Source organism: Orbicella franksi, chromosome 15 (genome assembly GCF_964199315.1).
Source record: "Orbicella franksi chromosome 15, jaOrbFran1.1, whole genome shotgun sequence".
Taxonomy (NCBI): Eukaryota; Metazoa; Cnidaria; class Anthozoa; order Scleractinia; family Merulinidae; genus Orbicella; species Orbicella franksi.
This window is the reverse complement of record NC_138159.1, coordinates 5,243,084-5,265,949: the sequence shown is the minus strand read 5'-3', so window position 1 is coordinate 5,265,949 and position 22,866 is coordinate 5,243,084. Positions and strand designations below refer to the sequence as shown.

At 39.0% G+C, this 22,866-nt stretch overlaps 3 protein-coding genes and 1 non-coding gene across 10 annotated transcripts in view; 2 read left to right on the top strand and 2 right to left on the bottom strand.

Moving 5' to 3' along the window:
• The window catches only part of LOC145469685 (uncharacterized), a 65,091-nt gene extending 62,491 nt beyond the window's left edge, over window positions 1–2,600 (top strand). For all 6 annotated transcript variants that reach the window (XM_081453457.1, XM_081453456.1, XM_081453453.1 and 3 more), the window contains one exon: window positions 165–2,600. In XM_081453457.1, the coding sequence (XP_081309583.1) occupies window positions 165–313 (149 nt within the window). In that variant the 3' untranslated portion in view covers window positions 314–2,600. The remainder of the gene's footprint in view (window positions 1–164) is intronic.
• A 512-nt stretch (window positions 2,601–3,112) lies between these two features.
• On the bottom strand, window positions 3,113–19,376 carry LOC145469758 (tubulin beta-2B chain-like). Of its 2 annotated transcripts, none has more exons than XM_081453557.1 (8): window positions 14,955–19,376; window positions 9,955–10,063; window positions 9,076–9,186; window positions 8,557–8,801; window positions 8,036–8,248; window positions 7,347–7,624; window positions 5,665–5,881; window positions 3,113–4,427 (listed from the first exon to the last, which is right to left on the bottom strand). In XM_081453557.1, exons 3-8 carry the CDS (start codon window positions 9,134–9,136, stop codon window positions 4,314–4,316), a joined length of 1,128 nt encoding a protein of 375 aa, XP_081309683.1. In that variant the 5' UTR covers window positions 9,137–9,186; window positions 9,955–10,063; window positions 14,955–19,376; the 3' UTR covers window positions 3,113–4,313. The 2 variants fall into 2 exon arrangements, with proteins under 2 accessions (XP_081309683.1, XP_081309682.1); XM_081453556.1 differs by lacking the exon at window positions 14,955–19,376 and adding an exon at window positions 11,124–13,294.
• Window positions 19,377–19,407: 31 nt separating this feature from the next.
• On the bottom strand, window positions 19,408–21,867 carry LOC145469795 (cyclic pyranopterin monophosphate synthase-like). Its single transcript, XM_081453605.1, has 2 exons — window positions 21,329–21,867; window positions 19,408–20,748 (listed from the first exon to the last, which is right to left on the bottom strand). The coding sequence occupies exons 1-2, from the start codon at window positions 21,351–21,353 to the stop codon at window positions 20,018–20,020; spliced, it is 756 nt and encodes a 251-aa protein (XP_081309731.1). The 5' UTR covers window positions 21,354–21,867; the 3' UTR covers window positions 19,408–20,017.
• Window positions 21,868–22,540: 673 nt separating this feature from the next.
• Window positions 22,541–22,649, top strand: LOC145470897 (U6 spliceosomal RNA). Its single transcript, XR_014042545.1, has one exon. It is a non-coding gene; the product is annotated as a U6 spliceosomal RNA (small nuclear RNA).
• Window positions 22,650–22,866: the final 217 nt, after the last annotated feature.

The following is a 22,866-nucleotide window of genomic DNA, read 5'->3' as shown; positions in this document are numbered from 1 at the left end:
ACAGTCGAATGTTTCTCTTGAGCGTAACTCGAGCCAGGAAGAACTTGGCTCTCGGATAGAGATCAGATATGTTCTGAAATCGAATCGGTCATTTAACGTACTATCTGGATATGACTGTATAGTCAAATTATTGATTAGCATTTCGCTTGCTTTTTTCTTCGCAGTGAAAGCGGAAAAAGATCTTAACTGGGAAGACCCAAGCTTCATAAACGCGTTAGAAATTGAGAACAAAACTCTTCAAGAGCGGATTGCAGCATGCAAGTCAAACATCATGATGGTGACGTCATTTGACAAGCGGACGACGCAAGTCTGAAATTCAGGACGTCATCAAGCAGCGACGTAATGTTGATAATGACGTCACAATACAGCGACAAATGTACAGTTTAACGTTGTTTGAAACCAAATCTTAGTTAGACAAATGACTCATGTGTATTTCATATTTTCAATGAAAGTTTGATTGTTAGTTTGTTAAAGGTGTTACGTTTATGTTTGGATTAACAGTTTCAAAGGCTTTTTAAATAGAATCTCTAGCTCAGAATCGTTATTTTTGAAAGATTTCTTCAGTATTAAAGAGAACTAACTTATTTTAATTATATTCCTTTATATTAAATCTATATTGCGGTATTTATATCTCAGACATAAGTATATTTTCTCATGGAAACTATGGTTATTATTATATTATTTTTAGTTATACTAAGAAAGTTTATTCGACCACTTATCTACTCTTATAGAATTTCTTTTCTATATGTTATAAACTTCGTGAAAAGTCCATAACAATATTTTGACTCCTGACTTTGTTTAGAGAGATCCTTTTAGGCAGGTTGTTATAACCCGGTTTTTGACACCATGACTCACTTCATCTATAATTGAAGTAAATCATTCAAAGCCGCGTGGAAGCCAACTAACTGCCAAGTAAGCCGTTTGAACGCCGTGTAACCCATGAAATGCCAGAGAAGCCAACTTAAGTTATATATTCAATTCAACCGGCATTTTTCAAAGAGTATTTCTAACTGTTTGATAACCTTTGTATAGACGCGTACGCTGACTTCAAGGTCAAGCTTATCAGTTTAGTGTGCTGTAATTTGTATAGGTGTGTTTGATGCGCTCGAGCACGCTGTAAAATTTAAAGTACGTTTCTCTCGACCATTCAGACGTGCTATAAGAGGCCCTGTTTGTTCATGTAAAAAAAAAAAAAGTCAGGTAACTTTATCTATCCGACAAAAAAAATCGATTTCTGTACATTGTGCAACCCGAACCGTACAATGGATTTAGGAGTAAAACCGAACGGAAAATGCAAGTTTCTTCATTAACTGATTTTATCATCTTTCTATAAAGGTTTTTAATATTATTTTAAACCCTTTTAATGCAGTTGTTAGCGACACTTTGATCTCACGAATATGTTTACAGTCTCCTTCTAATCGAAAGAAATGTACTCTGCATGGTTGAGAGAAAACCCTTTAAGAGTTGTAGATAAATGGGTTTCAAGAAAAAATGGATGAAGAATGATTTCATGTGTGCTAAGATCGATGAAAAAATGCGATCTTCTGTAAAAAATGTAATCGTGTGAAGGATGCTGGCTTAAGCAATTATTATGCCGAATTAAAATTTCCGCTGTCATTTAATTTCTAACAGCTTTATATCTAAATGGCAAACCTATTTCAACAAGCTACTTCTAATAAGATTTCCAAACTTTGCGACGTAGGTTAAAAAGGCGAGGATTTGGTTCCACCAAATTGTAATTTAGTCTTGAAATTGTAGCTAAAACACTTTGACTATCTTTATTCCTCCTACAGAGTTTATAAAATCTATTATAGTTTTGGTATGGAAATAAATTGAAGTTGAGAAAACAAGTTAAGAGTTTGTGCTTTCCAACTGGATTTTAATCAACAACTAAAGAAATATTCTAGTAACGCAAACTGGTTGCGTAGTCAACATTTGTATACATGTGACAGTGATTTTGGCCTTACGAAGTCTCTTAAAAGTTGGAATCTACCAGGGCGCGTGTCTGCTATTACTGTGTTAAACAATAATTGCCAAATTAAAACTCTCACAAAATTTAAGTTTTGAAGAGCAACACGAAGCAGAATTCGATTTTTCTCGAAATTTCGTAGCGAAACATACGACTTACGTTGTGTGGTATGTTTTAAAACAGAAGATAATCACTGTAATATCACCCCCCGGGGGGGGGGTACTCCCTGAAAAATCGGATAGGGGTGTGCGGCCCGCTTCCCAAAACCCTTACCCTATTTATGACCAAAATCTGCGATATTTCCTACCCCATTTATGACCTGACCCTTAAATCAAAACTCTGTTTCAGACCTGCGTTATAATTAGTTCCCAAGCTCAGACCAATGTTTAATTACCGTAAACATAATTTGTGAAGGGCTTTTGTAGATTTTCTTTTCGATAATGATGAAAAAGCGGCTTCTTCTTAAAAACATACCCATATCAAGGCTAGAGTGCAAAAACAATACCCTATTTATGACCAAAATGGCCAAAATCAGCTAAAATCGATACCTATTTATGAACAAAACAGCTGAAAAACCATACCCTTTGGGGCCGCACATACCTATATAGCCCATATAAGGGAGTACCTCCCCCCCTCCGGGAATACAGCATGCTTTGGCAAATCATTGAACGTCTAAAGATAAGAGCGAGAAACTCGGAGAGAAGTTCAACGACAATTCGTCTTGAAATCTCGTTGAGTGTGGACGAAACCAAATTAAAAAAAACACACACACACACACTACGACCTTGAAGAAACATTTTAAGCGGTTTTCACATTCGCTGACAACGAAAGAAAGTCGCAAGCAGTCGAAGTACATGCATGACTCGTGTTTTAAACTCAACGGTCAATATTAAACTTAAACATTAGAATGGTTACTTACGTTCGTGAGATGTGCTTCTCGGAGAGTAGACAGGAAACTTGACGAGTTCGAAAGCAAAGTTGAGAAGAAAACTCTCTCGCAAACCAAAACAGTGATAAATTTGCATAACCAGGCACGTGCGAAAGCAATCGTGCATCACGTGATTATCACGCTAACAATTCTCACCCCCACCCCCCCCCCCCCCCGCTGCCCCATCCTCTTCCTGGCTCAGGACATGTCTGAGGCAGCGTCCACACTGCGTCAGAGGAATTGTATTTGAAAACACAGCTTTATTTCTGCGGTTAGGTTTGCCGCCCACGCAAGTCCGTCACGAAAACGAAGCTTTTCGAAAACGCTCATCAAACCGGAAGAGTTTGAAAACGCCGGCTTTTTGTTCACGTGCGGACGGAAAACATTTTGAAAACGGAGCTTTTCAAGAACGATGAAGTCGCGATAGTAATCATGTAATTTCCCCGCCCGAGTTTTCCTCAAACACAAATCCGAGGTGACCAGCAGTGATTGTTGCGTTTTTTAAATTCCTCAAGGGTAGTGTGGACGGAAAACCTTTGATGCGTTTTCAGAGTAAAATCTCCATTTTCAATTCCTCCGGCGTTATGTGAACGGGCTGATGCCCTGGTCAAACGATCGCACCATTTTAACGCAAAATATCGCAATATCGTTGGGCGAAACATGTTGCGTGCGTGTGGCCACCCTGTTAGCTGTTGCGACAAGTTGGGTCTAATTTGCTCAAGGTTTAAAATGGACAAATTTGAGCTATCAACACTCAACATGTCACAATGCATCGCAAGAGGGTGGCCAAACGCGCGCAACATGTTTCGCCCAACAATGATGCGATATGTTGCGTTGCAATGTTGCGATCGTGTGGCCGGGGCTCGGGGTTCGACTTAAATAACTACACTAGTGATGTGCCGAGAAAGCTTTCACAATCTGCGACCAGAGACCATGATCTTTTTCTCTTGTCTGCGATTAATGTTTTTAGGAAATAAAAAAATAAAGATCCATGTTGTTTTTCATGTAGTTTTGAGACTTTTATTTTTTTTTTCACTGGGGTTTAAAATCTCTACAAGGAAAAAGAAATCATATAAAAATGATACAACTTTTAAATTATATTATTCATTAAACAATATTTTCAATAGTGTAAATAATTGAATAATATTTCAATAGTATAAAAATCATTACACTTTGATTAAATTTGCCGGCATTCTTAATATTACGCCAGCTAAATAACTAGGACCACCGTTGTTCGAATTGAAAGTATCAGCTCAGGTTTCTTTTGACTGAAATCATATTACGCAGAAAACAACAAACAACGATTAAAAATTTAACTAACCTTTCCAATTCGCATAATCCTACAAGAAATATTTTTGGTGCTATTCTAAAGCAAGAGTTGACTTATGTCAACTTAACTCGTTATATTTGGTAAATTTAATCTTCCGGTTCGACCTCGCCTTCGTCGTCGTCGTAATCTCCCTCTTCCTCGGCAGTGGCGTCCTGGTACTGTTGGTACTCGGATACCAGGTCATTCATGTTGGACTCGGCCTGAAAAAGAACAGAATGAACCGGGTCACACAAGAACTGTCAACTGAAACGCGCGCTCTATCTAGCTTTTCACAACTTGTGCGTTTTTTATCTGTCACGTTCGGTTTGCATTACAATTTGAAATGCTTTATTTGCAAGATAACTTCGCCTAGTCCACTTCTGACCCCCTCTTTGTCACGCAACACCATGCTCTCGAGAGAGGGGGATCGAGTTGCGTGACAGTCTGACAGAGAGATGGCCAAGACTTTTATAATAAGCATTAAACAAAAGAGGATTTTAGTTCATACAGTGTGATCGTCTTTTCAGAACTACCCTCACCCAGACGATCACACAATACGAATTACTGATCTCGAGGGGAACTCCCTTATAATAAATAATGATAATAAATAAATATTTATATAGCGCCTATCCATGCCTGCTCTAGGCGCTGTACAATTCGCCAAAATGATCTGTACTAATCTCAATAATTAAAAATGTGCATTTAAGAAAGTAATAGAAAGTAAAAATCGCTAAGAATAATAAGTTTTCTTAAAAAGATGAGTTTTGAGTTTAGATTGTCACATGAGCGGATAGAAACAGGTAGACTGTTCCAGAGTTCAGGAGCGGAAACAGCAAAAGCTCGAGAACCATATGTCTTCAGGTGAAAGTTCGTGGGGTTAAGAAGTAATAAGTGTGATGATCGGAGGATTCTGGAAGGTTGGTAGTACGCTAATAGATCTTGAATGTAGACAGGAGATTGTTGACGAAGAGCCTTAAAGGTAAGTAACATAATCTTGAATTTAATGCGTTCAGAAACAGGAAGCCAGTGTAATTCTTTCAGTAATTCTTTCTTATGAAAAGGACGGGGGTGCTTGTCATTCCTTTTAGGGGTTAAAAACGCGTTTTTGGTACCTCTTTATGGTGTTCATCCTCAAAAGGCCCACAGCGGGAACTTTTGCGATACCTTTTAGGGTATTGAGCCGAAAAAGATATGACAGAAGATAATGTGTTGTTTTAGAATTGGTACCTCGTTGGGGGTGAAAACATTTTTGAGCTACACCCACAAAACAGGAACTTGGTACCTTTTAGGGGTCCTTTTCAAAATATCCGACAAGCACCCGCGTCCTTTTTACGTGGGAGTCCCCCTCCCCGGGCTATAGCTACTGATAGATGATACTCCTGGGTTCAAACCATTTGCTTTGAAAAGAAGATCTTGTCACACAAAACAAAAACAGCAAATGATCGAAAACTATTTTACCTCAGTGAATTCCATCTCGTCCATCCCCTCTCCTGTGTACCAGTGCAAGAAAGCCTTACGTCTGAACATGGCAGTGAACTGTTCACCGATTCGTTTGAACAGTTCTTGAATGGCAGTGCTGTTGCCAATGAACGTGGAGGACATCTTGAGCCCGCGAGGAGGAATATCGCAAACAGCGGTCTTGACGTTGTTAGGAATCCATTCCACAAAGTAAGAACTGCAAAAGAGAAAAATACACAAACATGTTGAAAAGATTGAATCTTAATATAATGCAAGGCAATACTCGTCATAATACCCATGTAGCCTGACAGACAAGTAAAGCTGCAGGTTTGCGGGCTGAGCGCCTTTCAACAGGGAATGATTTTCAAGAATTTTAAATGACTTCGGACCAAACAAGGCATAGATTTTGCGTTTAGTTTGGTATTGGCCGTAGGTTTTAAGGGAGTATGGTACCCTAAAATATGGCGATGTTCATGAAAAATTCAATTTCTTGGAAATACAAGACTTAAGACCCTTGAGGACTTGTCAAAAACATTTTGAAACGATCTTGGCAAAGTTTCTTCTAGATGAGTGTGAAATTTAAGGAAGGTACACAGTGGTGTAAGTTTTTTCACTTAGCAACGGCCATAGCAACGACTGTTTACTATAAGAACGTGACCAAAAATATAGATTGGTTTTCACATATATGATCGAAACTATTTAGAAAAAAACTTTAAAGACATGCACAACTCGATTGGTATAATTAGTTGTGAAAAGCTTTCCCTCGAATTGCCATCACAAGCTCATTCATTTCCCACAACTGCGGTAACTTTTTATAAAATAGAGCAACCATTGCACTCCCTCCCCCGAAATCCAATCTGCAACCCCACCGCTATTCGTGGCTCGTTAAATGCTTAATACCTCGTGTAAGAAACGTATAAAGTGCATTTTTCTCAAATGTTTACTTCTGCACCGACTGACTTCGCGCCAACATTGCTACTTTGCGAGGTTTTTAAGTAGAATCCCTGAAACTTGGGCTAATCAAAGACCAATAGTGTCGTGATGATATGAGCCAAAAAAATCGTAACATTTTAACGTCTGTCACGTGACATGAGATGATTTGTCCACTGGGTGTTGTATACAATAAGGTTATTTCCAAACAAAGCCTGCAAAAAGCGCTGACGATAAGAGTTAACTGTCAAAACTTAGGTTCGTTGCACAGAACAAATCAGAAACTTACACGATATGCTTAATTGACAGTCAAATCTTGTTTTGTAAAAGAGCAGGAAGTGATGGCGTCAATACTGTAAAACACTACCTCAAAAGGCTGTGGCTGGTTTCCATAACAACCATTTTGAGTAAAACTTTCAAAATTTAATTTCTCTTCTTGAGTGCAATAGCACACAATTGATCTTTCGTCACCATATTTAGCAAACTTTTTGGTCCATTCTAGGGTATCATACCACCTTAACATTTTGTAAAACGACAGTTAAAACGACATTTTACAGCCGGTGTCAAGGAGAAATTATCTGGAACAGGGCTTAGTGTGACTTTTTAAGACTTTTGGAATGGGTTTTCGGTTCAAGATGCTGTTATGTTCGACCATAATTTCCGCCCCTACCCCTTCGCCACGCAGGATTTTGGGAGAACAGCCCCACCAGGAGAAAGGTAGAAATTATTGTAAATGGATATCGAAGGCGAACCTGTTTTTGTTCTGAACGTTCAACATTTGTTCATCCACTTCCTTCATCGACATCTTGCCACGGAACACCGCTGCTACAGTTAGATAGCGTCCATGCCTCGGGTCACAAGCAGCCATCATGTTCTTGGAATCAAACATCTGCTGAGTCAACTCCGGGACTGTTAGCGCGCGGTAATGCTGTGAGCCGCGACTGGTCAGCGGTGCAAACCCTGGCATGAAGAAATGGAGGCGGGGGAATGGGACCATGTTCACAGCTAGCTTCCTGAGATCTGCATTCAACTGAAATTGGAAGAAGATTTTGATCATGAATTCAAGAATAGAACACTACTATATTTTGAGCACGATAAACCATACTCGCGGGAGATTTGCAGAAAACGAAAGGGCTTTATAAATCACGATCCCAATTTGAGTGAGTGAAATTTTTTCTTGCATTCGACTCATTTTAAGGGTCAAAGTGGCAACCATCTTGGCTTGAAAAAAAAAGAGGAAACTTGAACTGAAGGAGGGAATTTGTGTCGTTTCAGCTTTTTTCGGCCAGGTTGAGAAGGCCGTGCAAACTTTGCATTGATGGCTCCTGCCGTCATAAAATCTGTCTAACACTTGCGGTTTTAGTTTTTCGATTCTTTAATCTGTATGACGGAGTCGTCCGACGAGGAAATTCATAAACCATCTTCTGCTATTCTGACCTACCTGTCCTGGGAACCGCAGGCACGTGGTCACACCACTCATTGTCGCGGACACCAGATGATTCAAGTCCCCGTATGTAGGATTGCTCAACTTGAGGGTTCTGAAGCATATGTCATACAGAGCCTCGTTGTCGATGCAGTAAGTTTCGTCAGTGTTTTCAACGAGTTGATGCACTGACAGTGTAGCGTTGTACGGCTCAACAACGGTGTCAGAGACCTGAGCAAGGTACACAAAGAGAAATTAGAATTTTGACAACCCAAAGGTGGGTCAGCTCAAAGGTGTAGACTCTCGCAGGCTGACATCCAGGTTGAAAAGTGACTTTGTCAATCAAATGAAACTATAATTTCAAAAGTCTTCTTTAGAATTATGAAACACTTTATATCAAAAGTCACCTTTTCTAGCCAAGGGCTAATATTTTGAACTGAAATTAACAGAGACGACCAATAAACAGTAAATCAGCGATTAAAGCTTGAAGCAACAAGGCTTCTAATTAAGGCTTCATATGTTACACGGTCGTCGTGTACCTTCGGAGAGGGTACCACACTGAACGAGTTCATGATCCTGTCAGGGTACTCCTCGCGTATCTTGGAAATGAGCAGAGTGCCCATGCCCGATCCAGTTCCCCCTCCTAATGAGTGAGTCAGCTGAAAACCTTGAACGCAGTCGCAGTTTTCGGTTTCTTTTCGGACTACGTCCAAAACTGAGTCCACTAGCTCGGCCCCCTCAGTATAATGGCCCTTGGCCCAGTTGTTTCCTGCGCCACTTTGGCCTGCGGGGAAATGGGAACAGGTGGAAGACATTTCAATACAAACTAAATATCAGCTTAAGTTCCTTAAGCTAGTTAATTATTCTTATCTTTAGAAATTTTCGAGACGCCGACAGAAACATTAAATCTAAATTTGGCTGCTTGTCAATTAAACCTTTGCTCACGAATACGATGAAATCAAAATAAACTCTGATTTATCAATTATTTAAATAAAGGATATGACATGTAAATACGAGAAAAAAAAAAAATTCAAAATGAGAACATGTTCTAAGCTTACCAAAAACAAAATTATCAGGACGGAACAACTGCCCATAGGAACCAGATCGTACAGAATCCATAGTGCCTGGTTCCAGGTCAACAAGAATTGCTCTGGGAACATATTTTCCTCCTGGAGAGTAAATAAGTTTAAAATATAAGACTGGCTAAGTACACCTGCTGGGCTAATGGACGCGTGTTTTTAGTAATAGACAAAATAGCCTTGCATTCACCAGTGATATTTCGATAGAATTTCGATTTACATTCTTAATTCAGTCCTAAATGCATGTTTTGCTTTTCATTTTTGATTTCTATCACAATACTTTGACAGTAATTTCAAGCTGTGGGGAATTCCGAACAAAAAAAATAGTTCGACGATCTAAAAAGTTTCCCTTTTTTCAGTGTTATATCGCTATGGGAAATTTTCGCACAAATTGCTTTAACATGCACAAGGCTTACGATTCATGCTTAATGGATCAATTTTTGAGTCTTCGCGTTTTATGCAAATAACGTCATATGAAAAAAGGGAAAATTTGATCTGAAATGATGAAAATCTAGTGATATTTTCCTCCACCCGTTTTCAGCTTTGTTAGCATGAGTTTTATAAAACAGGTCATAAAAACTTGACCTGGGGGAAGTCGAAGAAAAATAACATCGTGCAAACCCAGTTAAATTGAAACAGCTTTCTTTATTGGATAGCGATGACAGGAGCGGAAATGTACTTCGTGAAGTTTCAAACGTCAAATCATCTCAATGCAACGCGACGAAAAAAACATTAATTATTTCAATTTCGAGGCCGCAGACAAATTAAAGAGCTCAGGCAATTTTAGCACCTCTAACATAAAACCTTTTTGGCATCACAAAATACTTATCAGCAATTTTTTTATTGCTTTATTCATACCTGTAGCTTCGTTGTAGTAAACGTCGATTTTGTCGAGTTGTGTCTGTGCATCGCCATGGTAGGAACCAGTTGGATCGACGCCATGTTCATCTGAAATGACTTCCCAAAACTGAAAGATAATGAAAGTATTTTAAAGTAACAACAAACAATAAATCGTGTCTGTTGAAACTAAAGTGAAACGTTTTATTCTTGTTGGTGTAATTATCTTTCGAAACTAAAGTAACTGGAGCAATTTTGCCAAACCATAACAGTGGGACTATAAACATGGTTATTGAAATTAAAGTGAAATATTTCATTCAATCGCCTCGCAAAAATCAAAGAAACCATCTTAATTGAAGCTTAACCGAAACTGTAAAAAACATGTTGATATTAAATTGCATCTTTTCATTCAAATGTCTCACGAGCGTTATTGATCCGTCGGTATAAATTATAACATATGATGTTGTTTGCTTTTTTCATATATAACATTTCGAGAATTTCTATGTAAACATAGCTAAAAGGATGTACTTCATCGTAAAGAAAACTCAGCTTTCCAAAATGCGAGAAGTTACAATCGATAACAATAGCGTAGCAAGAAATATTGTGTCTTCGCTCCCGTGGGCACAACAAATAGACAGAATTGAAAATCTCGTAGCATTATTATTTTATGGGTGTGGTAAAAAAAAAATATCCACGCAGAAAAAAACAAACCAGCTTAAATGGAGTGGAATATTACCAGAAAGACAGGCGAAGATGTAAAAGAAGATGAGTTAGGGAAGATCGGCATGGATATTAAATTTCTTCTCGATTTCTAGTAGTTTTTAAAGGTTTAATGAACCTGCGACAAGTTAAAGTAGTGAGGCGATATGTACGCGTGTGTGAAGAAAGCCATTAAAATACAACCGATTGCTTTGCATTGATAATTTGAATAAAAAGTCAGTTTTTGAATACAGCGTTCCAACGATTAAAATCCCGTCAAAGGAGAAAGACAAATCGTAAAGGAATGTATAAATCAGTCTTAAAGGAATGACATCATTCACAGTTAAAACTACGAACGGCAATGGAAAATATAGCGCTTGAGTTTTTAGTTAGAATATTCATGGCTGAAATAGAGCTGAGTGAAATGTATCGCCAATTTTTCCCCAGATTATTTCGCAAAGAACAAAAGAAATACAAAATCAGGGTTTTACCTTCGCACCGATCTGATTTCCACATTGTCCAGCCTGTAAATGGACTATTTCTCGCATGGTGTATCTAGTCAGAGGTGCTTGTTCTAACCCGCACGTACTTTCACTTGAAAGTCTGGCTAACGATGGGCGTTGGTCAATGAAGCTAAGATATCACTTTTGTCTGACTAGGTCCTTAGGTGCACGTTGTTATGAAACGAAAGAGTACCTTAAAAATCTATCGATAAAACGTCACGATATCAAACCATGAAATAATTACAGTATCAGTTCTTACCGTCAAAAGATGCAGTTTTAATAGAAGATATTAAAAACATGTCAAATTAGACAGATTTTGGCTACAAGGTATGCCCGGCAAGACAGTGTCGCTAGAATTTTTAATCAAGAAAATTCAAAACCACATCATAGACCAAATACAACAGTGTATGATGGAACACAGTATGCCTTGTAACCTGGTCCAGCTCTCGGTCAGTGGGAACGATCGTAAAAGCGGGCGGGCGACGAGCGGGGTCTGGTTCCTCGCCCGCCCGCTTTTTCGACCGTCTCCACTGAGAACTGGCTACATTGGGTAAACTAGGGCAAACGTTTTCCAGTTTAGCAGCGCGCAAAGCTGATGATTTAGAAACTCGACGTCAAAAACTATAGGCTGAGATGGTCTATAAGTCCTTAAATGGCCTCGCACCCAATTACAGTTGTCCTCGAAATTCATTCAGCGGAGTGATGTGATTACTTCTTACAATTTGCGCAATTCTGATAACAAGCTTGCTATTCCCTTGCCACGTACAAACTATTACAAAAATAGCTTTGGCTATAGTGGTGCAGCCCTCTGGAACAGTCTACCCTCAGCTGCTAGGCAAGCGACATCTCTGACTAATTTCCGACGATTGTTAATTAATTCCGACACGGCATTCATGTAAAACAGGCTTTAATTTAGTTTACTTTTCTTTAACAGTTAGCAATATTTCAAATTATAGAGGATTAATCTGTATACATAGTCTTCCGTAATAAGCTTTTATAATAAATTGTTAATGCCTGATGTATTTACAGTGTTTTTAAATAACGATGATGATGATGATGATGATGATGATGATAATGATGTTACAGGAAATCAAACCCCGGGGGGGGGGTACTCCCTTATATGGCCTATATAGGTTATGTGCGGCCCCAAAGGGTAGGGTTTTTTTAACCATTTTGGGCATAAATAGGGTATCGATTTTAGCCATTTTGGTCTTAAATAGGGTATGGTTTTAGCACTCTAGTCTTGAATTGAGTATGTTTCTTAGAGGAACAAAAGACCTTCATAACTTATGTTTAGGGCAACTGTGTCAGCCCCAACGGTCATAAACAGGGTATCAAATTTTTGGCCAGGTCATAAATAGGGTAGCAAAAATCGCAGATGTTGGTCATAAATAGGGTAAGGGTTTTGAGAAGTGGGCCACACACCCCAACCCAACTTTTCTGGGAGCATTCCCCCGTCCAGGGAATCAAAACAAGGCTTCATTTCTTTAACACAATTAAAGCTAATTTAGCCACCGTGAAAGCGATGCCAACTAGTTTCCAGTGTTTAAAAAAATGTTTCCAAACAACGGAATGTAAGTAAAAGATAATTGTCATGCACACGCAAGGGACGAGATTGTTGTTTGTATGTTTCCATAAACAACTAACTTTATGTATTTTATAACCTAATTTTGTTCTGTCTCTGTGTGATGAGCTTGTCAAAGATTAATTGCGCCAAAACTAGCATTCATCTTCATACAGATTCTCATCACTGGTATCCACATTTCCTTCTTTGTACAAGTGAGGAGAATTTTATTTTCCATCACAACAATTTGTCCTCTGTAATCTTAAACTCAAGTCTCGTGACCAGCAAGAGTAATAATACATAATAATGATGATGATAATAATAATAATAATAATAATAATAATTATCAGTTGATCGTAAAAATTACAATTTCCAAGAAAAGAAGAATAGCCAAGTTATGAAAGAAAGGGAAAATTTGCAGTAAAATACCTACAAAGGAGATGTAAACATTCTAAGGCCATCGCACCTCCTACTGGCAATTAGGCACCAAAAACACAATAGCGCATGCACGCACGCACGTAACTACACCTTTGAATGTGATTGGTTGATTTAAACTACAACTTTGAATGTGATTGGCTTATTGAACTGTCCGATAACAAACTGTCCAATAATGAACTGTCCGATAACAACTTGGCAAGTCAATTAGTGGAAAATAGGAGTTTTTAAGACCAATCACAATCGAGGAAATTGTAATTTTTGAGATTATAATAGTAATAACAATAATAATAATAATAATTGTGGACAGTAGGAAAGGCTAATTGTGTTGAGTCTAACCTGGGCTTGATTATAAATAAAATATAGATTTATTATCACTCTCTGCAACCTGTTTTGGGGAAAAATTGTGTAGACAGTAGGAAAGGCTAATTGTGTTGAGTCTAATCTGGGCTTGATATCAGACCTTCTGGAAGGAATGTGCAGTTCCAGAAAATATCCATACTCCCTCTACAGAAGAGATTAGAATTTTGTTGGGGGGGTGGGGGGGTGGGGGGGGGGGTCTTCTCGCAGACCAAAAATATTTTAAGAAAAAAATCTCTTTTGTGCGGGGGGTATGGATAATTTCTGAAACTACACAATGTGAATAAAGGAAGAAGAAATCAAGTACAAGTCTAATCTTTCCTGGCACATCAGTGAGTTTTGCTCTTTCACTATTATCTGAGAATTTATGTCAAGAGCAGGTTGCCTCTATCTCAATGAGAAATATGGCCTTACGTTCTAATTCACTACGTTCAAACAAACGTAAATTATTTACCACTTAAATATCTGCAAAACAAGTACAACGAAGCATGGGTGGATCGCATGGTTGCCTCTATCTCAATGAGAAATATGACCTTTCTTACTTTTTAACACTTGGTGGAGATTAGCATAAATTGAACCTAACTATTGGGCCCTGGGGAGGGAGGGGGTACTCCCAGAAAAATTAAAACCCGGGTGGGGGTGTACGGCCCGCTTCCCAAAACCCTTACCCAATTTATGACCAAAATCTGTGATATTCCCTACCCTGTTTATGACCTGACCAATAATTCGAAACCCTGTTTATGACCTGACCCTTAAATCAAATTCCTGTTTCAGACCTGCATTATAATTAGTTCCCTAGTTCAGACCAATGTTAAACTACTGTAAACATAATTTGTGAAGGGTTTTTGTTGATTTTCTTTTTGATAAAAAGTGGCTTCTTCTTAAAAACATACCCATATCAAGGCTAGAGTGCAAAAATCATACCCTATTTATGACTAAAATGCCCAAAATCAGCTAAAATTGATACCCTACTTATGACCAAAATGGCTGAAAAATCATACCTTTTGGGGCCGCACATACCTATATAGTCCATATAAGGGAGTACCACCCCCCCCCCTAGGCTATTGGGTAGCAGTAGTGGTGATTCGTATTTCAAATAAAATGCTTTCCCTGTTACAATGTAATTAGAAATGACAAGAAAAAAAATTGAAATGTAAACCAACCCTTTTTACAATAGAGATGAGAAATCCATGTGGAGAAAGTCCAGCATCTCCATGGAAGATGAAGCATAGATAGAACATGCCTCTAGATGAACTATATGTACCATTTCAAATTTATTAATACCATTTTGACATTTAGCATGTCCTGGATACGGTAAAACCCCCACATATAGCAACATAATCACCACTCTTTATAGTAAAGAATCACTCATTTTGCTTTGTTAATAAACCATGAAAAGATTAATCATGGATTATCATACTTTAGTCAAATGAAAAGAAGATCATAAAAAACTTGCTGACCTGTGTACTTTCTGTGATCCTGGCAGTCCACTAGGTCATTCCCATACTGTAGGTTGCTAAAGCAATTGACTTCATGACAAAGAACACTGCTATAGAGTTCTACAGGTGTGTGACATTGGTGCTTCTAAGTCTTCTACGGCAGCCACTGTCCTATATCTTCATTCCAATGAACACTACCCTCAAGGAGATATTCTTGGTAGTGCATATCATTGGCTATTGTTCCTAGCAAAAAAATAACTATATGCATACAATGGAACCTTGATTTAATGAACCTCTATTTAACAAAGTCCCAGGTATAATAAATGGTTTTCTTTGCTCCAGTAATTGTAAATTATATCCAAAAGAATCCCAATATAGCAAACATATTTTGCCAGTCCATTGGCCCTTCATTATATCGAGTTTCAACTGTATAAATAATTATAAAAATCAGGGTCAGCCAGCATTTTGGGGTACAGGGTATACAGGGGGATTTTAATTTGAGTATATGGTATTTTGATGCCAAAATTGGGCCTTTTATGGGTATAAAGTATACCTTGTTCTTTCCAAATAATTTGGTATTTCACATATCTGACTGTATTCACAAAAACATGCCCGCATTGATTCAAGGGCAGTCCCACTGGCCAGAAGTCATCTCACCGCCCCTCTGACCAGGAGGTTAGCTTGTCATGCATGCACATGGCATGGACCACTCCAGCAGGGTGCCATATCAAGACAGAACCCTCCAACAAGGTTCATCAACTGAGTAAAATACCCAGAAACACAGTCAATATCAAGGTTATTTAACACTGAAAACTCTCCCTCCCCTCCCCCTGCTTTTGACAGCTGGCTGCCAGCAAACCACCAGCAAATAGGGCAGTGCCTGGCGCATGTGGCCAGCCTGGCTGTGATGGAGCCCCCCTCCCCCCTTCCCCGGGGTTTAAAGTCGCTAGCTTAGCCTGGATTAGGACTGCACCTGAATCCAGGCAATTAAACCTAGTGGGCATGTTTTTGCAACATTGCCCAAATATATATGAGGGGAAATTTTGGGTATAATGGGTTTTTCATTTCAGGTATATTGGTATTCCACTACCCCACATGGCCAAACTTGAATAATTTTTGGGGTGATGCAGTTCTGTTCTTGATCACTTCCTGGAATGAAGCACTCGATGTGTCAGTTGTGGAATGACTCAAGAGATGTGGACCCTCTTGCCGATCAGTAAACTGGGAGCTAATGACTCCCTTCTTAAGGGTCCAGTCTTTGTGTACAACTGGACAGCAGTACCTCCAGGATCTTGAATACATGCTATGTGATACTGCTGCTCTTTCCAGATCTGCTCAATAGTTCCACTGCATGCCCATAGTATCCTTCCCCTTATCTGAAGTTATGCCCCGAGTGGAAACATCCTCTTTTAGCACACTCCAAAGCGCGAAGTTCGGATCCTTTCGCTGCATTTTACCTTTGAAGGTCTTTGCCATCTCACGCGAAAACACAGCCAGACAGCCGAGACATGAAGGTACAGGGTACAGAGCATGAGACTCGAAAGAACAACCAACAGCAAAGCGGCGCATCTTGGTTGTTCCATGTTAGTCCAACGTTGGATAAAATTCTCCTTCTCTAATTGGCTTACCTTGTGCTTAAATAGTGGATCCAGCTATTTGATTGGTTCAAAGTGTGCTAACATTGTGCTTAAATTGTGCTTAATTTGATTGCGCTAACATCTGAGGAAATAGTTAGCAAAATCGTGAAGCGTTCCAATTTCTTTTTCACTTTTGCAACGATGTAAGATTTATCTCGACATAACCTGTCGATCTGATCAGAGCAAATCTGAGGCACACTGCTTTAATCAGAGCATTTTCCAGACCATAATCAATCTCATGTGTGTATTATAGTCTAAAACTCCGATTTCTTGCCACTTGACATCAAAATTTCGAAAAAATAGTTGAAAAAACTTCAAACACGAAAAGCGCTGTGATCTCACACGAGCGCCCACGCTCGAGAATTAGTGCGTGAGAGCTTCCGCGCGCTAACCACAACTCACGCGTGACTTGACAATCGAACAATCGATCAATCGATCACGCACCCCCGGGTCACGCACTTCCCGTAGATCGAAGGTTTCTTGCTTTTCACATGATAGTGCTTCAAAATTTTCCTCTGAACACGATAGAGGTTGCTATGACTACAAACTATGAATTTAACGCTACCAACCTCAAGAAAATATAACTCACGGCAGCGCGGGGAGAAAAGTTTGAATTGAGCCCAACGGAATCTCAGCTGTTTCGCGTTCCTCTGACCTTCTCTCGCTGGTTAAAACGCGAGTCGCGTCTTTGGCGCTAAAGTTGTCGTGTCTTGCGCGCACGCCACATTTACGCGCGAATAGTGGATGAAAAAGTGAACGCGTAACGAGTATCATGTTGTCCGCGAACGCGGTTCCGCCACACTCGAGACTCCAAGTTATCTGGTTTATTAACTTCAATGTTCATTTCCTTTGGTATACACCTTGGTGCATCTATGAATCACTGTACTCATATTGTCCCATATTCGACTAGTCATGCCGAATCACTTCAGCTAACCTGCAGCGCAGAACAGGCGGATTAGCTGTTCTACGGGCTAAATGTGAAAAAGCAATAAATCTTCGACTCACGGTAAGAGCGTTATCCAATGATCGATTATAACGCAACGCACTCACGTAGTATTGCGGCAATGTTAGCACAAATGAAGCACAGTTTGAACCAATCAAATGACTAGATTTACCAATTTAAGCACACGGCTGGATTCCTCAATCTCAGCCTTTCGTTGTTCCAACAATCGCCCAATGAGAACCTTTCGTTGTTCCAAGATTCAGATGTTCGCTGCGTGTTGTTTTGGAAGCCATTTTGATTCATAATTTCGAAACTTCAACAACTAGCTAGCCGTGTTTTGAGCTGAGATCTCACATTTTCGCGCCCGATTCCTGAGAAATATACAGAGTAGAGTTGTGGAAAGTGGTTGAGATGGATGTCAATTGCAAGTTTCGTTGAAGCCGAGAATCAGGCAACATTTGCCGATTGTGCTCTTGATGTTCCTTCGATGAGTACATGTGACCGCGCGCCTTGTAAATTTCCACACCCCTTGCCGATCTACGCTGTTTATATCTGCAGTATCTGGGATCGCTTCAAATACCTCCCGATCTAGCTCTAGTGCCTCTATTATAGCGTTGCTATGTCTTCCTTTCGATACCATAAAATATCAGCTTGGTCTCAGTAACGCTTGAGTGAGACACATGCCAGCGCACTGGGCCACTCTTGTAGTCGATGTGTGAAATTTACTGACTGCAGACTACAAATAGGCCTAAATAGCACCATTTTGTTTCTTTCTTTTCCCTTTTATTATTTTTGTAGAATACCTTTGCTTGGTAGCTGGCTCAAATTGACCATCAATGGGTCTCCAAAGCTCTTTTAATTTCAAATGGTCTACAACAAGCCAGCCAGAGGTTGCCTACAGTCATTTCAACAAGCTGTAGTGGTATCCTCCTGATCAGGAAACAGATGACTCTGAAGCATCAAATTAACTTACTTATTGGCATTAACTCACTTTACTGATTGGTGCCAAATTAGCTGACTGATTAGCAAAGATTTGGAGGTCATTTGAAAGAAGATGTTTTAAGTTCTTGTGTAGTCTTATTTTTTAATAAAAAGTGCAAATTTTGCAATTCTATGCTGTGTATTGATTTTCTACACATGGTTTGGCGGGGAAAGACCTATCAACAGGGCAAACTCTCCATCTCTCTAGTGCAAGTTATGTGCATGATCACAGGTTAAAATCATAATTTATCTTTACAATCACAATTTATAATTATTTGTTAATTTAGAGCTTGATGAACCGTTTTCTTGTCTGCAAAGTGGGAAGATGCTGTGGCTCAGTTTGGATTAGTGAGGGAATATGTTAAGGTTCACTACTACCAACACCTGACATGCACGGAAAAGGGGCAAAAGCCTGAGAGTGGTTCAACCATATGGAAACCCGAGTGACTGAACTAATCTACTTGGCTTACCTTAGTAGTAATAAGTACTTTACCTACTGTTCATTTGTGGGAAAATCAATTGTCTCGAAGTGATTTAAATTGAGCATTTACTTCTTTGTTTTACTCTCCTCACACAAGCTAATCAAAACAAATAAACCTCTCTAATTTGCATTTTAAGGAAAAAACAAATACTGACTCGATAATTAAAACAGCTATGGTTTGATCAGTTGGATGTTCCAAATTTTGGATGGCATGCTGAAAGTTCCAAATATTCCAAATTTTGGAGAGGAACTCTGGGCACGATCCGTGTGGCAGTTTAATATTATGTTTAGTTTCTCTGTCTACACTTATGATGTATAATGGATCAAAGCCAAAGTGATCAATGTAGCTGAAGTTTTTAACCTAAAGCCATCACTGCCTGTAGCATAGCACTGCCTGTTCCCCCCCCCCCCCCATAAACAAATAAGGTCTAAGGTAAATTTGTGAACACCCAGAACTTTATATATCTTTAATTTTTCTAATATATTATTTTTGTTGTTGAATAAAATGTAAAAAAAATATATATATATTTCAGCTCGTAAAAGATCTATTGCACCAAAACTTTAATTCCTATCATACAGATTCTCTTCACTAGTTTTCACATCCCCTTCTTTGGACAAGTGAGGAGAATTTTATTTTACGTCACAACAATTTGTCCTCTGTAATCTTCAACTCAAGTCTCCTGACCCAAAGGAGTAAAAACATAATAAATAAATAAAACCTATGATAAGCATGATCCCAGACTTTTTCATATGGAAGTTCTCACCAAAGGCAACAGCCCTTTCCACACTAGAGGTGTGCTGTCCTTCTAGAGGAACTTGGGCAGGTTCTTTTAGTACTTGCCGAGATCCACATCAGTCTCCATACAAGATGAAGTATAGAATATGCATCTAATTGAAATATGCACTTAACCATGTCCAATAGTTCATCTACCTATCTTCACACTTGATACATGACAACAAATCTGCAATTTATCCGAAAAAAAAAAAAAAACACAAGATGTCTCTAAATAAACAGGTTAACTGAAACACTTTGGGTACATATTCAAGTTGCAATATAATCACCACTATTTCCTCCGACTTTTTTCAGAAGCTTGATGTCAGAGATAACAATATCATGTGACACAGCTTTGCACATGTCGTACACAGTCAAAGCAGCTATAGTAACAGCAGTCAGTGATTCCATCTCCACTCCAGTCCTCCCGACCGAGTTCACTGAGCCTGTAATATTCACAGCAAATTTTTCTTCATTCAATTCCAGGTTGACTTCTGCATGAGTTATGTGAATATTGTGGCACAAAGGAATAAGATTTGGAGTCTGCTTTGATGCCATAATACCTGCCAGTTGAGCAACAGTCAAAACATTTCCCTTGCTAATTTTGTTTTCTTTTAAAAGATGAAATGCTTCCGCACCTAAATTCACTACAGCTGTTGCCACAGCTAGTCTGTTACTCTCTGCCTTGGCACCAACATCCATCATTTGTGCACGGCCCTGATTATCTACATGGCTGAGGTTGAGTTCATGAGTTTCTTTCTTTAGATCTGGTGAAGTTCTATTTTCAAACTTGCTGCTTGATGTTTTAGTACAAAAACAATGAACGAACTGCTTCAAACTAAGAAGCCGGGACACACATTGTTGAAGTGCTAATGACTGAGGCTTCTGTTGTGAAAGTGTCCTTGTTTGAAAAAGCAGTCCCTTATTTACAGCTCCAGAATGAATGTGGAAACAGCACAGCAATCTGTTAGATGTTTGCCATTTTACAGTCCTCAAGATACCTGAAATGTAAATGACAAGATAAATCATTCTTTTTATAAAGGATTGCAGTTTAGGGAATGTGAAGGGGAAGGGCTGGTGGAGCTCAGCCCACAGCCCTATCACTTTTTTGCTCAGGTTTATTCTTTAGGGCTCCATATCACATGATAAATAATGGAACAGTGACCCCTAATGCTTGTTTGTCTTGGCCAGATTTTTCAGCCCTACAACTTTAAAATGGTCTCCAAGGTCCCTGCTTGTAGTTGCATATGGAAAACTCATGGCACAAGTTTTCAAGATTTTTAAGTTACACACTAATGAATTTTTGAGCATTATTACATTCCAAATACGTTTTGCAACAGTCGTGTATGCTCCTGAGAAAGAAAATCAAAGTTTACTTTCTAGACTGAGACCTTTAACAGGAAATGGAACATAACCAGCTGAAGTTCCCGTTTTGCTATACAGCCAAATTTCCAGAGCCATGATTTAGATAAACGTATGCCAATCATATTTCGATCTTTTTGCATGTTGCTCGGCGCGCGGGGTCGCGCGATAGGAGAAGAATCAGATGAATTAATCAAAATAAAATAAGTTGAGACGAACCTGTGCAAACGCGAATCGCCGCCATTTAAAATGCAATATGTTCAACTTCCAACTACTGAAGAATATTCAAAAGATGAGGAGTTGAAACAAAGAAATTTGCTATCGAACAAAACTCTCCAACCGTCCGCCATTTTGATATATGTTCTCATCGCGCACGTTCACTGAGTGCAGCCGCTGAAAGTTGATAACGTGGACGCGACTGGCGACGTCGGGAAAACGTTTTCCGCGTGGTTGGGGTATGGCCAAAAACAGCGGGAATATAATTTCTTGCTAAAACATCGAAATATTTTTTCGGCAGTAGCTTGTTGGGACTGAAACTAAATGGCTTACCATGGGAGCATACATCATATCGCGAGAGAATTTAGCGACTTGAGACAAGAAAGAGAAAACAAAGGGGTGAAAAAAGCGAAATGCTTTAAGAACTACGTTAAAATTAAGATAATCCTTAAAAGAAAATTTCGAGTATCTTTTAGCATATATTTACATGTAATATCTACAAACACATGAGACTTTGAAAAGGCGAATGCAAATTCAATACGTTTCTTCAATCTGTATAATTAATCAGTGAGCCCTGATTATCATTTTATACATACCACTGTGAAATACGAGTAACACTTGAACACTGAGCAATATATGAATATTTTTATGGTCAAATGTAACGACAACATTACATAAAGGTTTAAAATAAGATCAAGCTGGGCTCTTGACAACTAAACCAACACGACAGTTTGGCCGCTCATATTTACACAATGATGTTGTCAGTTGCGAAATCAATAACTGTGACACGCGACCAACGGTTTTAAATAACCAAGAAAGTATCCAATAAAAACTCCAATTCACCCCATATGTTACCCTAAACGAAACCCAAGGAATAAACAAGACAAAATGCGAGAAGGGCTGTCGGTGGACTTAAAAATCTATTGCCAGTTGTGCTGTTTTGACACGGATTCGGCCAAGAACACTCTCAAATAGTTTCATTAAGTTTCTAAACTAATTTAAACTTCTCAAACTAAACGAAAAAAATTGGGAAAAATCTGAGAAACACACCAGAAGCACATTTAACAATTCAGACATTATTGCAGACGTGTGCATCGCACCTACACGCATGCGTGGACGATTAATTGTCCCCGACGCAAGTTTAAACACTTCCCACATGCTTTAGAATTGTCCAATTGTACCACATATATTCTTTCTTTGATCGTAGCTATGGACGTGCTCGCTTAACGGCAGCACATATACTAAAATTGGAACGATACAGAGAAGATTAGCATGGCCCCTGCGCAAGGATGACACGCAAATTCGTGAAGCGTTCCAAATTTTTTTAGTTTTACAACAACGTAAAATTTATCTCGGTACACCTGTCGATTTTAACAATAATTTTGAGCAGAGCAAATCTGACGCAACATTGCTTTAATTTGAGCATTTTCCAGGCCAACATAAATCGCATGTGTGTAATATAGCCTAAAATTGTTTTTTCTTGCCACTTGGCGTAAAAATTTCGAAGAAATCGTCAAAAAAGCTCCAAACACGCAAAGCGT

What these genes read in the sequence shown, in the direction of transcription:
- LOC145469795 (XM_081453605.1), bottom strand. Translation starts at nt 21,353, where the DNA reads ATGGCGGCGATTCGCGTTTGCACAG. An exon ending in GGCGATTCGCGTTTGCACAG is followed by an intron (nt 20,749 to 21,328) that starts GTTCGTCTCAAC and finishes TTTACATTTCAG; the next exon opens with GTATCTTGAGGACTGTAAAA.
- LOC145469758 (XM_081453556.1), bottom strand. Translation starts at nt 11,180, where the DNA reads ATGCGAGAAATAGTCCATTTACAGGCTGGACAATGTGGAAATCAGATC. An exon ending in TCCTGATAATTTTGTTTTTG is followed by an intron (nt 8,802 to 9,075) that starts GTAAGCTTAGAA and finishes ATTTCCCCGCAG; the next exon opens with GCCAAAGTGGCGCAGGAAAC. An exon ending in GCCTGCGGTTCCCAGGACAG is followed by an intron (nt 7,625 to 8,035) that starts GTAGGTCAGAAT and finishes TTCCAATTTCAG; the next exon opens with TTGAATGCAGATCTCAGGAA.